The sequence below is a fragment of the Phyllostomus discolor genome, chromosome 2 (assembly GCF_004126475.2).
Source record: "Phyllostomus discolor isolate MPI-MPIP mPhyDis1 chromosome 2, mPhyDis1.pri.v3, whole genome shotgun sequence".
NCBI classification, from domain to species: Eukaryota; Metazoa; Chordata; class Mammalia; order Chiroptera; family Phyllostomidae; genus Phyllostomus; species Phyllostomus discolor.
In genome coordinates this window covers 101049759-101064640 of record NC_040904.2, presented here as the reverse complement: position 1 = coordinate 101064640, position 14882 = coordinate 101049759, and the positions used below count along the sequence as shown (strand labels likewise).

The window sequence follows — 14882 nt, the reverse complement described above, 5'->3', positions numbered from 1 at the left end:
AGGCCCTCATGACACATGTGTCAGCCTCATACCCTCCAGTCAAAAATAAATATTTAAACTCAGCAGAAGCAAATAGAAAGGGGGATTTAAAAAATAGTATCAGCTATAATAGCATACAAAATACCTGAAGTAAATCTAATGAAAGATGTTCAAGACCTCAATAATAAACAGTATAAAATATTATTTAAAGAAATTTAAAAAGATCTAAACAAATAGAGAGACCTACCATGATCATAATTTGGAAGGTTCATATTGTAAACAAATATTCCCGAAATCAATCTATTGTTTCAACATGAAATCTCAACAGGTTTTGTGGTAGGAAATGACAAGTTGATTTTTAATATTTGAGCTTGCTTTACAGTTAAGTAATAAATGACATAGTTTTGATTCTCATAAAGTATTGGTGAATAAAATAGAAAAAAAAGTGAAGACACAGATCAGCTAAAGGTATGTCAGAAAAAGAAAGACAGAAGAAATGAGAAGAGATTAAAACCAAAATTTAAGGATTAAAAAAAAAAGAACCCCTTACATCCATGTCTTTGGTAAGAGGTAAAGTTGAACAATTTTTTTATTCATAATTGTCACAACTTGGAAGCAGCTAAGATGCCTTCAGTAGGTAAGTGAATAAATAAAGTGGTACATGAAGACCATGTAACATTATTCAGTGTTAAACAGAAATTAGCAATTGAGCTAGGAAAAAGACATGGAGAAAACTTAAGTGCATATTACTAAATAAAAGCAGTCAATTTTAGAAGACTGCATACTATATAATTCCAACTATATGACATCTGAAAAAGGAAAAGGAGACTGAAAAAAAACAACGGTCTAAAAATTGGTGGGGAGGGATGAATAGGCAGAGCACAGGATTTTTAGGGCAGGGAAAACTATTCTGTATACTAATACAATGGTAGATACATGTCACTATACATCTGTGAAAACCTAAAAAATGTATGACACAAAGAGTGACTCTAATATAAACTATGGACTGTGGGTGATGATGTGTCAGTGTAGGTTCATCAACTAAATATACCCCTCTGGTCAGGATGTTTATAGTAAGGGAGGTTGTGCATGAGTGTGAACAGGAAGTATATGAGAATTTGCTGTACTTTCTGCTCAATTTTTGTTATGAAACTAAAACTGCCCTAAAAAAATAAAGTTTCATAATTAAAAAACCTTGCTACTGGTCAATAGCTTTCAACTATAATCTAATATTTATCTTTCATCCAGATTAAAAAAATATTAGAGCTATAAATATTAATTGCCTTCACAACACTTAACTGCTTAGTTTTCTCTCAAAAGCAAAATAAGAAAATGATAAAAATATTATAAAATAATACTTATTTTAAACAATTATTTAGCTTCACCATACCCTAAATTATAGCTTAATTACATCAAGAATTAATATATTTCAACAAAACTTAAGAAATATGAGATAGAAAAGGCTCAGAGATATAATTAAAATCATAGAATTTATTATAAACCCATAGTTTTGACATTTCACAATTGGAGACAGTCATGTGGTAAAACAAAGCACTGAACTTGAATGATAGAACACCTACCTGATCTGCTACCTCTTAACTAACAATATGCAGGCATGTTACTAACCTAAGTCTCTTTTCTCATCTTTAAAACTTCAAAAAAGTTTTAAGATTAAATGAAAACAATTAAAAATGCTGGTACCCATAAAAGGTAAAAAAAAAAAGTAACATCAACTGAAAATTCTGAATCAAATTTAATTTTTTTTATCATTTAAAGTTAAGGTACATTTCCTCAGTCTTAGAAATATTTTTTCTTAATATAAAATAAATTATTACATGTCTTGTAATTTTATATGGATAGCTGAATGTTTCTTCAGTCATCAGTGTCACTTCCTGATTCACTCAGCTGCAAATCACTTCCTAAAATAAAAAACAAAAAAACTTTAGTAATTAAATATTCATTATATTTATTTTTAATAACACAAATATTATACAAAAATCCTAACTACTATAAGTAGTAATTATAATATTTATAATAACAAATATTATACAAAAAGTGATCATGTTTAGCCAATATTTTTGTCATTAATAATCAGATTGCTGATCCTATGATTTAGTTACATCATTAGTAATTCAAATAATCCATACTACCTATAAAGAAAAAATACACCATCAATTCAGCATAGTTTTAGTAGATGATACTATGTTAGTGTTCTTTCACATACCAACATCACCCTTCTTTTTATACCACTGATTTAATTATATCAGGAAATGAGAGAAAATGTGGTTTAGAAGATCAGACTATATCATTCTAAAATGTTGTCAAAATCATTGCATAGTGTTTGTTAAGAGTAAGTCATTGATTCCTTTTGTAATTCATCCATGTGATTATGGTCATGAAGCTTATATTCCATTGAGGGAAACAGGCAATAAACAAATTAAAAATGTAGAATATAATGCTAAGTAGGGATAAATACTTTGAAAAAATAAAGATGGGTATGGAGAGAGTAGTGAGAAGTGCTGTATTAGATAAGGTAGTTGGGAAGGCCTCCTTAAGAGGTGACATTTGAACAGAGATCCAAATGTAAAAATAAAGTCTTAAAAATATGGAGAGGGGTAACTGACCAGGCTCAGGGAACAGCACATAAAAATGCCCCAGAGCAGAAGCACGCTTGATGTGTTCTCTGACTGTAAGAAGGTCACGGTAGCTGGAGTGAAATGAATGAGGAAGAGAATGGTAAAAAATGAGGTCAGAAAGATATCCAGAAGACCACGGTTTGTAGGTCATGGTAAAAACTTTGAATTTTGTTTGAAATGGGAATTCATCAGAACTTATAAGCAGGCAACCAAATTGGACACTTCTGAATAAACTATAATGGTGTGGAAGAAATGTGGAATCAGGGAGAGCATTTAGAGTTGGCTGAAGTTTCTCACATAAGAAATAATACTGGTTTTGGCTCAGGTGGTTCAGGTGGGCAGATTTATAATGTACTTTGAAGGTAGGGCTTACACGACTACCAATTAGCACAGGATTATGGGGCATGAGAGAAAGTGAAAAGTAAATAATGACCCCCAAAGTTTCTGGTCTGAATAACTGAATCAAAGATTGTATCATTTACTGAGATGAGAAACATTAGAGGAACAAGACTGTGTGAGAAAAATCACAAGCTCAATTTTTGACATGGTACATTTGAGATACCTAGTAAATATTTAAGTATATATGGTATAGGCAATTGGATATACAAGTTTAGAACTCAAGGTAGAGGCTAGAGCTGGAAATAAAGATTTGGGAGTCATTGATTGTAGGGGTTTATTTGAAGCTTTAAAGCTATGGGATTGGCTAAAAATATATTTATAGTTTTAACTCCTCCATAATCAACAATGGCTGGCCTATTTTGAAGAGCTTAAGAGGAATAGTTTTTAGGGAATATTCAATTTGCTGTAAGATATCTCAGTCCATTATCTGAATCCCAGAACTGATTATATTATTTGATTAAGAAATCTGCTAAAGCTTCTTTGTGCATCTGGTTCCCATGACCATTTTATCATTTTCAAAACTTAAATTCCAACTTATTATACAACTACTGAATAGCATAAGAATATTAAACTTGATCTGATGCCTGTAATATGAGTTTCCTGAGAGACACAAACCCAAACATCCTGAGTTGTACTTTTCTTACTAGACTTCTTGCTATAGGAAGTTATATGCATAGTATTACCATGTTGTTAAAATGTTCAGTTTTGAAGATATGAGATTAGCCTTTGAATATGAGATGCTTAGTACCTTTTGATTATTTTTTTAAAGATTTTATTTTTACTTTATTTTTAGAGTTGGAAGAGGGAGACAGAGAGAGACATCAATGTGTGGTTGCTGGGGGTTATGGCCTGCAACCCAGGCATGTGCCCTGACTGGGAATCGAACCTGCGATGACTGGTTCGCAGCCCGCGCTCAATCCACTGAGCTACGCCAGCCAGGGCCTTTTGATTATTTTTAATAGAAATGGTAATTATAATTTGAAAAAGAGGGAATTTACTCATAGCAAATGCATTTTAGACATCTAAACAAATGGTTTTCAATACTGTTCCCTGGGAGATGTTAGACATCTAAACAAATGGGAGATGTTTAGACATCTAAACAAATGGTTTTCAATAGTGTTCCCTGGGAGATGTTACAGTAATTTACCCGAGTAGTTGCTTATCCAGATGATTTGCAGATTGCTAATGGCATTTAGTGGGAGTGGAATTTAGAGATGCCAAATGTCTTGCAATGCCGGGGCCAGTCTTGTACAATAGTGATCTCTTCCCCATTCTGTAAAACTTGAAATTCCAGTGGGATATTCATGTACTTGGGAGTTATACAATAATTTCAGGCCATAACCTAAATGCTTTTTTATAAACTAAAAATACTTATTTTTGCACAGACTTAACATACATGTAAATGTACAGGATGCAGCTATCGTGTCAACTGAAAGAACACCTTATTTTGTGTTTCTCAGAACCATACAAAGATTTTCTGTTTTTAATCATTTGAGAAAACACATTAGTGATCACAAGGCTGCTCACCATATTTGGGTCAGCAATACAGGACTTCAATACTTGTCTGTATGTGTAAGTCTGTGAATATACAGATTCCAGCATAAATAATGCCCTTTTTAATTACAGCATTTTTATTACGAAATCATAAGCATGTAATTCTGTAACATAACACTATCACACTCAAGCACACAATATGACATTTTAGGTGAAAGGTTCAAGTTAAAACTATAAATTATTACTCCCACATTACCCTACCAACCACACTCAAGCAGGTGTTACTTCTGCCAGACCTTGTATATGTATATACTTTTCCAGTCCTTACTCCAACATGTTAAATAAAAATTATTGACAATATGAGTTTAATGTGTCTAGCTCATCTTAATTCCAAATTTATTCATTAAAAGTAAGTACAAACATATAGCTACTTCATTATGTCTTCTGGTATAGCCATGCTTGAATATTATTTTTTTTTTTAATATTTTTACAGAGTGGATATATAGGGGTGGGCACAGGTAGGTTTAAAGTTGTGAGTATGAAAAACACAGTTTATTCTTGTATTAGTATTTATTAATTATTGTATTAGTTATTTGTATTATAACTGTAAATCTACTTTTGCCCACCCCTGTATATTAGTTTACTATAAATTATTTTTATTTTGTCTTACTATCATATTAAATTAATTATTTTCAAAGATGTGTGTACATAAGCTATAAAATTCATTTTAAGACAATAAGAGGGACTTAAAAACATCTGTTATAAAAGAGGTCACCAGGTTTGATAAAATTGAGAAATGGGATGATTGCATGTCAGAGAGGGTTTACTTCCCCTTATTAGGAAACCTGCAGATTGGATAAGATATATTGAGAAAATAAATTTACTAATTTTCTTCTAAAGAAATCCCAAGTGGTTATTACTGGTATAACAAATTACTACTAACTTTTGCATGTATTTTTTCTATCCACAATCTTTCCAAATTCTTTTATTATTTCTATATGTAGAAAATTACATTTTCTATAAATAAGGAGAATTTTATCTTGTTTCCAATTATTATATCTCCTTTCTTTTCTTTTGTAAATTGCATTTGCTGGAATCAGCACAATGATGAATAAAAACCATAGTATGAGGCCTCCTTGTCTTCTTCCTGACTTTAATGAGAATGCCTGTAGAATATTACAATAATGTTGGCAATAGTTTTCTATTTGTAGTTAATGTTATGAAGTGAAAGAAATTCTCTCATATTCAACCCTTGGTAAAAGCCTTAAAATTAATAAATATTGAATTTTGGCAAATTAAAATGTGTTGAAATTATCTTATGGCTTTACTCCTATAATCTGTTAATGTGGTATATTATATTGACACTGTTTCAGATACTGAACACTTCTCAGTTTCTGTGATAACCTTTATTTGGTCATGATTTAGCTTACTTATTTTAAGTACACTGGTTATTCAATTTGCTACTATCTTATTTAGTAATTTTGCATCTGTGTTCTTATGGGAAATTGATCCATATTGCTTTTTATCTTGTTCTTATACATTTTTGATATAGATTATCCTAGAATTACTAAAAATTGGATCACTTGCCCTAATTTTTTATACTCTGAAACTTTGTAGAAGAATTAGTAGAGAATTAGAGACAAAATTCTCAAACTTAAAAAATAAAAGCATATTAGAGCTATAATTTTAATCATTTTTTCATTTCTAATATTGTTTATTTATGCCTTTTTTTCTTCATCAGTCCTTTTTAGAAGTTGGTCTTTTTTGTTAGTTTTCAAAGAAATTATTTCTGGTTTTGTTTATCCTCTAATGTTCCTTTGTTTTCGATTACATTAAATTGTTATCTGTATTACTTTTCTTCTGCTTCCTTTGTTGTTATTCTTCTAGTTCCTCAAAGTAAAATTTTTATTTATCTATTTTCAATTAAAAAAAGCTTTTTGATTTGAAGATGGCATCCTCCAAACTGAGCCGGCCACCTACAGCGGCTGGGAAAAGTGAATTTTGTAAGCAGAAGCCAAAGCCAGAGAAACGGGGTAATGTGTGAGAACCAAAGTCTGAGTTTACGGTGTTTAAAGATGAATCAGAACTCCTCGCTGTCCCTGATGGTGGGAAGGAACCAGCTTTTTCCAAAGAGGACAATCCCAAAGGACTCTTGGAGGACCACAGTTTTGCAACTTTGTTCCCAAAATACAGAAAGACTTACTTGAAAGAGTGCTGGCCATTGGTGCAGAAAGTACTGAATGAACACCACGTTAACACAACCCTGGACCTGATCAAGGGCAGCATGACGATCTATACAACAAAGACCTTTGATCTATATCATTATTAGGGCCAGAGGCCTGATAAAACTGTTAGCAAGGAGTGTTTCATTTAAACAGCATGACTGAAGACCTTTAATGATTAAAGAGAATTGGTACAAGATTCCAAATTCAGATCACAAAATTGGGAAAGATTTTTGTCACAGTTCAAGCACAAAAATGTAAATGAATGCAAGGAACCAAAGTAAAAAACTGTTAAGAAAGTGTATATACCATTCCTACCACCACAGCCAGAAAGTCAGACTGATAAAGAAATGGCTAGTGGCAAATACTTTCTGAAGGCAAGTCAAAAGAAGCAGCAGAAAATGGAAACAATAAAGGCTAAGCAAGCAGAAGCTCTCACTAAGAGACAAGAGGAGAGAAAGCTTTTATTCCACCTAAAGAAAAACCAGTTATGAAGCCTAAGGAAGCTTCTACTGAAACTAAAATTGATGTGGCTGCTATCACGGAAAAGATTAAGAAAGCAAAGAATAGGAAACTGGGAGCTCTTACAGAACTTTACAGAGGAGCTCTGGCCAAGGTAGAGACCTAGGTAGAAACCCTTCATTTCCTCACACAACCAAAAGGAGGATAACAACCAATCTAAAATCAATAAACAAGCAGAAGCACCAGAAAAGCAAACTGCGTGGAACTCTGACAACCAAGGAATTAAAGCAAAAATCAACCAGAGCAACCAGACCAGTAAGGCAGCAGACTTCGCAAGCCAACTCAGAAGAACTGCAGCTACACTGCAGACCTTGGGGGCAGGGCTGGCTGCGATAAGGTTGTAGGCTGCGCAGGTGGGGCTGACTTAAGGGGACTCAGAGGTGGTTGTGGGCTTCAGCGGTTGCAGCAGTAGGAGAAGCTCCCAGTCTCACAAGAGAGTCCATTGAAAAGTGCACTAGGGATGAATAAGCCAGCTGCACTGTTCCCTGTCTGGCCCTCCCCCACAGGCACATGTTCTCCTCCTTCTGGCACCCCTATAATTAGGACATTGGAACGTTTCAGGTTGTCCCAGACGTGTGAAAATGAAAACATATTTGAACAAATATATGAAAACATATTTGAAAAATAATGAAGGAAAACTTCTTCAGAATGGTGAAGGATGTCAGACTACCAGGAAGCCCAGAGAGTCCCAAAGAAGTTGGATTCAAAGAGGAACACACCAAGGCATTTCATCATTAAGTTACCCAAGATTAAATATAAAGAAATCCTAAAAAAAGCAAGAGAAAAGGAAAGAGTTACCTACAAAGGAATGCTCATAAGGCTATCAGCTGATTTCTCAAAAGAAACCTGGCAGGCAAGAAGGGGCTGGAAAGAAGTATTTGAAGTCATGAAAGGCAAGGACCTACATCCAAGATTACTCTATCCAGCAAAGCCATCATTTAGAATGGAAGGGCAGATAAAGTGCTTCTCAGATAAGGTCAAGTTAAAGGAGTTCAACATCACCCAGCCATTATTATATGAAATGTTAAAGGGACTTACCTAAGAAAAGGAAGATAAAAAATATGAACAGTAAAATGACAACAAACTCACAACTATCAACAAATGAATGTAAAAGAAAAGAAAAACAATGAAAACAAAAACTAAGCAAACAACCACAACAGGAACAGAATCAGAGAAATGAACATCACATGGAAAGATTTCAGTGGGGAGGGGGAAGGAAGGAATGGGGGGAGAAGGTACAGGGAAGAAGAAGCATAATTGGTAGGCATAAAATAGATGGGGAGAGGTGAAAAATGGTATGGGAAACAGAGGACTCAAAGAACTTATATGTATAACCCAAGGACATGAACTAATGGGGAGGAATGCTGGAGGGTTGGGAGTTGCAGGGTGGAGATGGATAAAGGGGGATAAATTGGGAAAACTGTAATAGTATAATTGATAAAACATACTTAAAAAATAAAAGTTTAAGCTTTAAAAAAAGCTTTTTGAGGCTATAAATTTTCCTGTAAGTACCATGTTGGCTGCAGTACAAAATTGTTGAGATATATTATTAGTTTTTCTAAGTTTATTTTTATTGTATTTTTTCCATTACCATTTATCCCCCTTATACCCTCTTCATTCCCTTCCCTCTAGAATCATGATATATATTCTTTTTGATACTAATTATAAATATATTGTAATTTTACTGTAGCTTCCTTTTAACATGTAAGTTACTAGGCATGCGCACTGAAGTTTCTAAGCATGTATTTTAAATTAATTTTTGTTATTTATATTTTTATTATATTATGGTCATATAAAATAATCAATAAAATAGGAACTCTTCAAAATGTTATTTCCTTATTCTAGTAGGAATAAATTTCTATAAATGTTTTATATATACCTTAAACAAATACTCACTTCACATTTTTGGATTGTAGAATTCTATCCTATTAGAATAGGTACATAAATTATATTGTGAAAAGATTTTATCTGCCCTTACTAAATTTTGTCTGATCAATTACAGATGCATTAATCTTCCACTATGATAAAGACTTGTCAATTTCTCCTACTGTCAATTTTTATTTTTTATATACACACATATATCCCCCACATATGTATATATATATCTTAATATATATACATATCTAATATGTATATATACATCTTAATATATATATATATGTGTGTGTGTATATATATATATATATATATATATATATATATATATATGAGGTAGAGATATGTTATTATGGGCATACCAATTCATAATTGTTTATCCTCCTAGTAAATTAAACCCTTTGCCACTATCTGTCCATTATGCTAAGTGAAATAAACCAGTCAGAGAAAGACAAATACCATATGAATTCACTCATATGTGGAATCTAAGGAACAAACTGAACTAAAAGCAAAACAGAGATGGACTCATTGAGAACAGGATGACAGCTATGAGGAGTGGGAGAGGTTAGAAGAGGGAGGGATGGAGCAAAAAAGAAAAAGGACTCATGGACAACAGTGTGGTGACTTGGGGGGGGGGGAGGGGGGAATAAAGGATCTAAATGGTAATGGAAATAAAAAAAACCCACGGAAAATCAGATACTCCAATTTTACCCCTGAAGTTACAAGTAATAACATTAAAGATATAAATAATGGAAGTTCAAAAAGATGTCTCCTGGTCCCTAATTAACTCAGTCTTACTCTCTCTGCTACCCACTCTTGGCTCCTTTATTGTTTAATTCTATTATTAGGCTACAGCTAGTCAGTCTCTCCTAGCTCCTTACTTTATTATGATTAGTATATACAGTGAGATTAGTTTTAAACATACAGGAAGTCCTATTCACCCCCAGAGAGTATCAACCTGCATGCCTTTATTAAAAATATTTACTGCATATCAGGTACTATACTAGGTAATAGTATTCAATGACAAAACAAAAATAAGACTGCTGTCCTCCTGAAGCTTATGCTTTGAAAGAGAGCAAATCAGATAATTAATATAAATTTATTATTGTGACATTTGATATAAAGAAGATATTAAAATGAAGGTCTATAAAAAAGGGGATCTGACTTTGTCAGGAAGGTCAAAAAATGCTTTTTTAATAAAATAAACTTTAATTGTAATCTAAATGAGCAAAAATTAACTACATGAAGAGAAAGAAGTGTTTCTAGATGAATGGACAACATTTATAAGGGCCATGGGCTTGGTGAAAGGATTTGAGTACAGTGACAAAAGAAGGTAAATGTTGCTGTAACAGAAAGACCAAGACCATTATGTTAAGGTGTTTTGTTGCTATCCTACAAGAATTACAAGCTATTAATAAATTTAAAGCCAAAGAGGTAACAAATTATAGTTGAATTATGAAAAGATCAATATGCTGCAGTGTGCACAAGAGATCAAACACAGGTTTGAGTAGACATTGGGTGAACCAATTAGGAAGTCATTGCATAGTTGAAGCAGGAAATAATGGTATATTTAACTATAGTAATAGTGGTACAGATAGATACAGAGAAATCGATAATTTGAGAAATATTAAGGAGGTAAAAAAATAGGATTTTGGTGAAGGACTGACTATACTGTAAAGAAAGAGAGGAGGTCAACCCTTGAATATAATCAGGCTTCTGGTTTGCATAATTAGAGGAATCCCGTCTTTTACTAAATGGAAACACGCTCAGCCAAATATTATAAGTTGGTTTTGAGCTAAGTGAATTTGAAATGCCTTTTACTAAAAGATGATGTTGGATTTGTGCATCTAGAGCTCAGAGGTCTGGGTTGAGATGCAAATGTACAAGTTAATCTAACTGATTGCAACAGAAATATGGCGATTATCCAGGGAAAGAGTATAGAAGAAAAAGAAAAAAAAAAAATCCAGGATTAAGTCATGAAGAACTCCAGCTCTAATAACTGAGTAGAACATTATACTTGTAAACCAGCAAAGGAGAGATGAAAAGTATCTAGAAAGACAGGAGAAAAACCAGTAAGACATTATGTCAGAGAGTCAAAAGAAAATGAATAATTCAATAAGAAGGTAATAATAATGCCAAATGAATAAAACAAGAGTCTTTCTCTTTACCCAAATTTTAGATCATAATCAGTATGGCTTCACTGTGAATTCTTACTTATGTATATATGTAGACTCACGTACACTTACTTATATATACTTACTTAAAGTATTCATCATAAGGCCACTATCGTCATGATATCTATTATGACCAGCATCTATACTGGGAATCCTGCAATGCGCCACAGCAGACATAGAAGGATGTCCTGAGATACAGTTTCCTGAATCAGAAGGAGAGGATCTGTATTCTTCATCTTCTGAGTCACTGGAACTATCCTCACTGCTTGAAGATGATGAACTTTTAGAATCAGATGAACTATCACAACTACTCATCTGGTCCATTAGACTAGCTTCTGCCTTCAGTTCTGAAAATATAACAGAAGTTAATAAAAAGGTTAAATAAATAAATATTAAATAGAAATACCGAATAAATATAATCAAGTTTGAATGTGTTAGTTTCTAAGAAGGTGTTGACAAGGAATTTAAACATACATTTATAGCATTTATTTAAATAGCTCCTCTACTAGTATGAAATGAAAAGTAATATCTTTCTCCTACCCCTTAAGTTTCATTAATCCTACTCCCCAGGAATAATCATGCTAATATTTTCTTGTGACCATTTATTCTACTTAAAGTCTACTTGGAAACTGGCATTTTAGATTTTGATGCTCAATTCACCTATTATTAGAGCTTGAGTTCACTCATTCTCATCACCCAACTAAAAGATTAAAAAAAAAAAAGAAAAAGGAAAGAAAGGAACAATTCAAATTTTCCTGAAAAGCTGCATCCATGGACCCAAACATTTCCTTTCTGGCTCTCCTCTGTAGTACCTCTCTCTTTCCGTTCCATTTCTGGACAACATATACACAGAGTTCAAGTAACTCCTCTACTTTTTTTATTTTTTAAAGATTTTATTTATTTCTTTTTAGAGAGAGGAGAAGGGAGGAAGAAAGAGAGGGAGAGAAACATCAATGTGTGGCTACCTCGAGTGCCTGGTAACCATAACCTAGGTATGTGCCCTGACTGGGAATTGAACCAGCAGCCTTTTGGTTCCCAGGCTGGTGCTCATTTTACTGAGTCGCACCAGCCAGGGTCCTAATTTTTTTTTTTTTAAAAAGCTCCTTTACCATCAAGCTAAGCCATGCTTCAATGTTGAGATTATGAAAATTAAAGGACATAGGCAATGTCTAAATCTAAACACTACATTTATTTATACTATTATACTTAAATATACATATAACTCAAATAAAATATAAGAAAAATGTAAAAGATTAAAACTGTAACAATGAAAACCTGTTTTCACAGAAGCCACCCTCCAATTCTTTTTCTTATTCCTCCAATACATACAATGCAACACAGTACATACAGATGCATTTCTTTTTTGCCATCTCTATTGAGGTGTAGTTGACAACTAAAATTGTATATATTTAAAAAGTACAACACATTAGTTTTTATCATGAAAGTATGTTAAATTTTTGTCAATGCTTTTCTGCATCTATTCAGATGATGATATAATTTTTAGTCTTTATTCTGTTATCATGGTGTATCGTGTTGACTCATTTGCGTATGTTGAAACATTCCTTGCATACCACGCCAAAAACCCACTTAATCACGGTATATAATCCTTTAATATGCTGTTGAACTCAACTTAAACTAGTTATTTGCATCTATATTCAACAGACATTGGCCTGTAATTTTTTCATTTCCGAATGCCCTTGTTTGGCTTTGATTATCAGGGTAATGCTAGCCTCATAAAATGAATCTAAAAGTGTTCCCTCCTCTTCAATTTTCTAGAATAGTTTGAGAATAAATGGCATTAGTTCTTCTTTAAACATTGTGTAGAATACATCAGGGAAGTCATCTGGCCCTGGCTCTTCTTTGCTTTTGATTATTGATTGAATCTCCTTACAATACTGGTTTGTTCAGGTTTTCTATTTCTTCATGATTCAGTCTTAGATTTCTTTCTTTTATTTTTTTTTTATTTCAATCATTGTTCAAGTACAGTTTTCTCCCCCCTACTCCCGTTCCAGCCCCTCCACCCAACCCTCCCCACTTCCCCCCATTACCCCCCACCCTTAGTTTTTGTCCATGTGTCCTCCAAATTTGTTCCTGTAATCCCTACCCCTTCCCCCCTGAAATTCCCTCTTCTCTCCCCTCTGGCCACTGTCAGACTATCCCCTATTTCAGTGTCTTTGGTTACATTTTGCTAGTTTTTTGTTTTGTTTTGTTTTGTTGTTTAGATTCCTGTTAAAGGTGATATCATGTGGTATTTGTCTTTCACTGCCTGGCTTGTTTCACTTAGCATAATGCTTTCCAGCTCCATCCATGCTGTTGCAAAGGGTATGAGCTCCTTCTTTCTTTCTGCTGTATAGAATTCCATTGTGTAAATGTACCATAGTTTTTTGATCCATTCATTTACTGATGGGCATCTAGGTTGCTTCCAGCACCTAGCTATTGTAAATTGTGCTGCTATGAACATCGAGGTGCAAAGGATCTTTTGTATTGGTGTTTTAGTGTTCTTAGGATAGAGTCCCAGCAATGGAATTGCTGGGTCAAAAGGCAGATCCAATTTTAGTTTTCTGAGGAAGTTCCAAACTGCTTTCCATAATGGTTGTACCAGTCTGCAGTCCCACCAACAGTGCACTAGGGACCCCGTTTCTCCACAACCTCTCCAACACTTGTTGTTTGTTGCTTTGTTTATGATGGCCATTCTGACTGGTGTGAAGTGGTATCTCATTGTGGTTTTAATCTGCATCTCTCTGATGGCTAGCGATATTGAACATCGCTTCATGTGTCTTTGGATTTTCTGTATGTCCTCCTTGGAGAATTGTCTGTTCAAGTCCTTTACCCATTTTTTAATTGGGTTACTTGTCTTCTTAGAGTGGAGTCGCGTAAGTTCTTTATATATTTTGGAGATTAAACCCTTGTCTGAGGTATCATTAGCAAATATGTTTTCCCATACACTTGGTTCTCTTTTTATTTTGATACTGTTTTCCTTAGCTGTGCAAAAGCTTTTAATTTTGATGAGGTCCCATTTGTTTATTCTTTCCTTTATGTCCCTTGCTCTAGGAGACAAGTCAGCAAAAAAGTTTCTGCGTGAAATATCTGAGATTTTCCTACCTACGTTCTCTTCTAGGACTTTAATGGTGTCACGCTTTATATTTAAGTCTTTTATCCACCTTGAATCTATTTTTGTATAAGGTGTAAGTTGGTGCTCGAGTTTCATTTTTTTGCACGTAGCTGTCCAGTTCTCCCAACACCATTTGTTGAAGAGGCTATTTTTATTCCATTTTATGTTGCTGCTTCCTTTGTCGAATATTAATTGACCGTAGAGGCTTGGGTTTATTTCTGGGCTCTCTGTTCTGTTCCATTGGTCCATGTGCCTGTTTTTATGCCAGTACCAGGCTGTTTTGATTACAGTGGCCTTGTAGTATAGTTTAGTGTCAGGTATTGTGATTCCTCCTACTTTACTCTTCTTTCTCAAAATTGCAGCAGCTATTCGGGGTCGTTTATGGTTCCATATAAATTGTTGAAGTGTTTGTTCTATGTCTGTGAAATATGCCATTGGTACTTTAATCGGTATTGCATTGAATGTGTAG

The 14882-nt window shown here is 33.7% G+C and overlaps 1 protein-coding gene and 1 pseudogene across 1 annotated transcript in view; one reads left to right on the top strand and one right to left on the bottom strand.

Annotated features, from left to right (window-relative positions):
- Nucleotides 1–1455: 1455 nt before the first annotated feature.
- EAF2 (ELL associated factor 2) overlaps nucleotides 1456–14882 on the bottom strand; it is a 64613-nt gene continuing 51186 nt past the window's right edge. The window contains 2 exon segments of the mRNA XM_028504707.2: nucleotides 1456–1898; nucleotides 11388–11648. Of these exon segments, the coding sequence (XP_028360508.2) occupies nucleotides 1852–1898; nucleotides 11388–11648 (308 nt within the window). The 3' untranslated portion in view covers nucleotides 1456–1851.
- LOC118498901 lies at nucleotides 6454–7203 on the top strand (annotated as a pseudogene).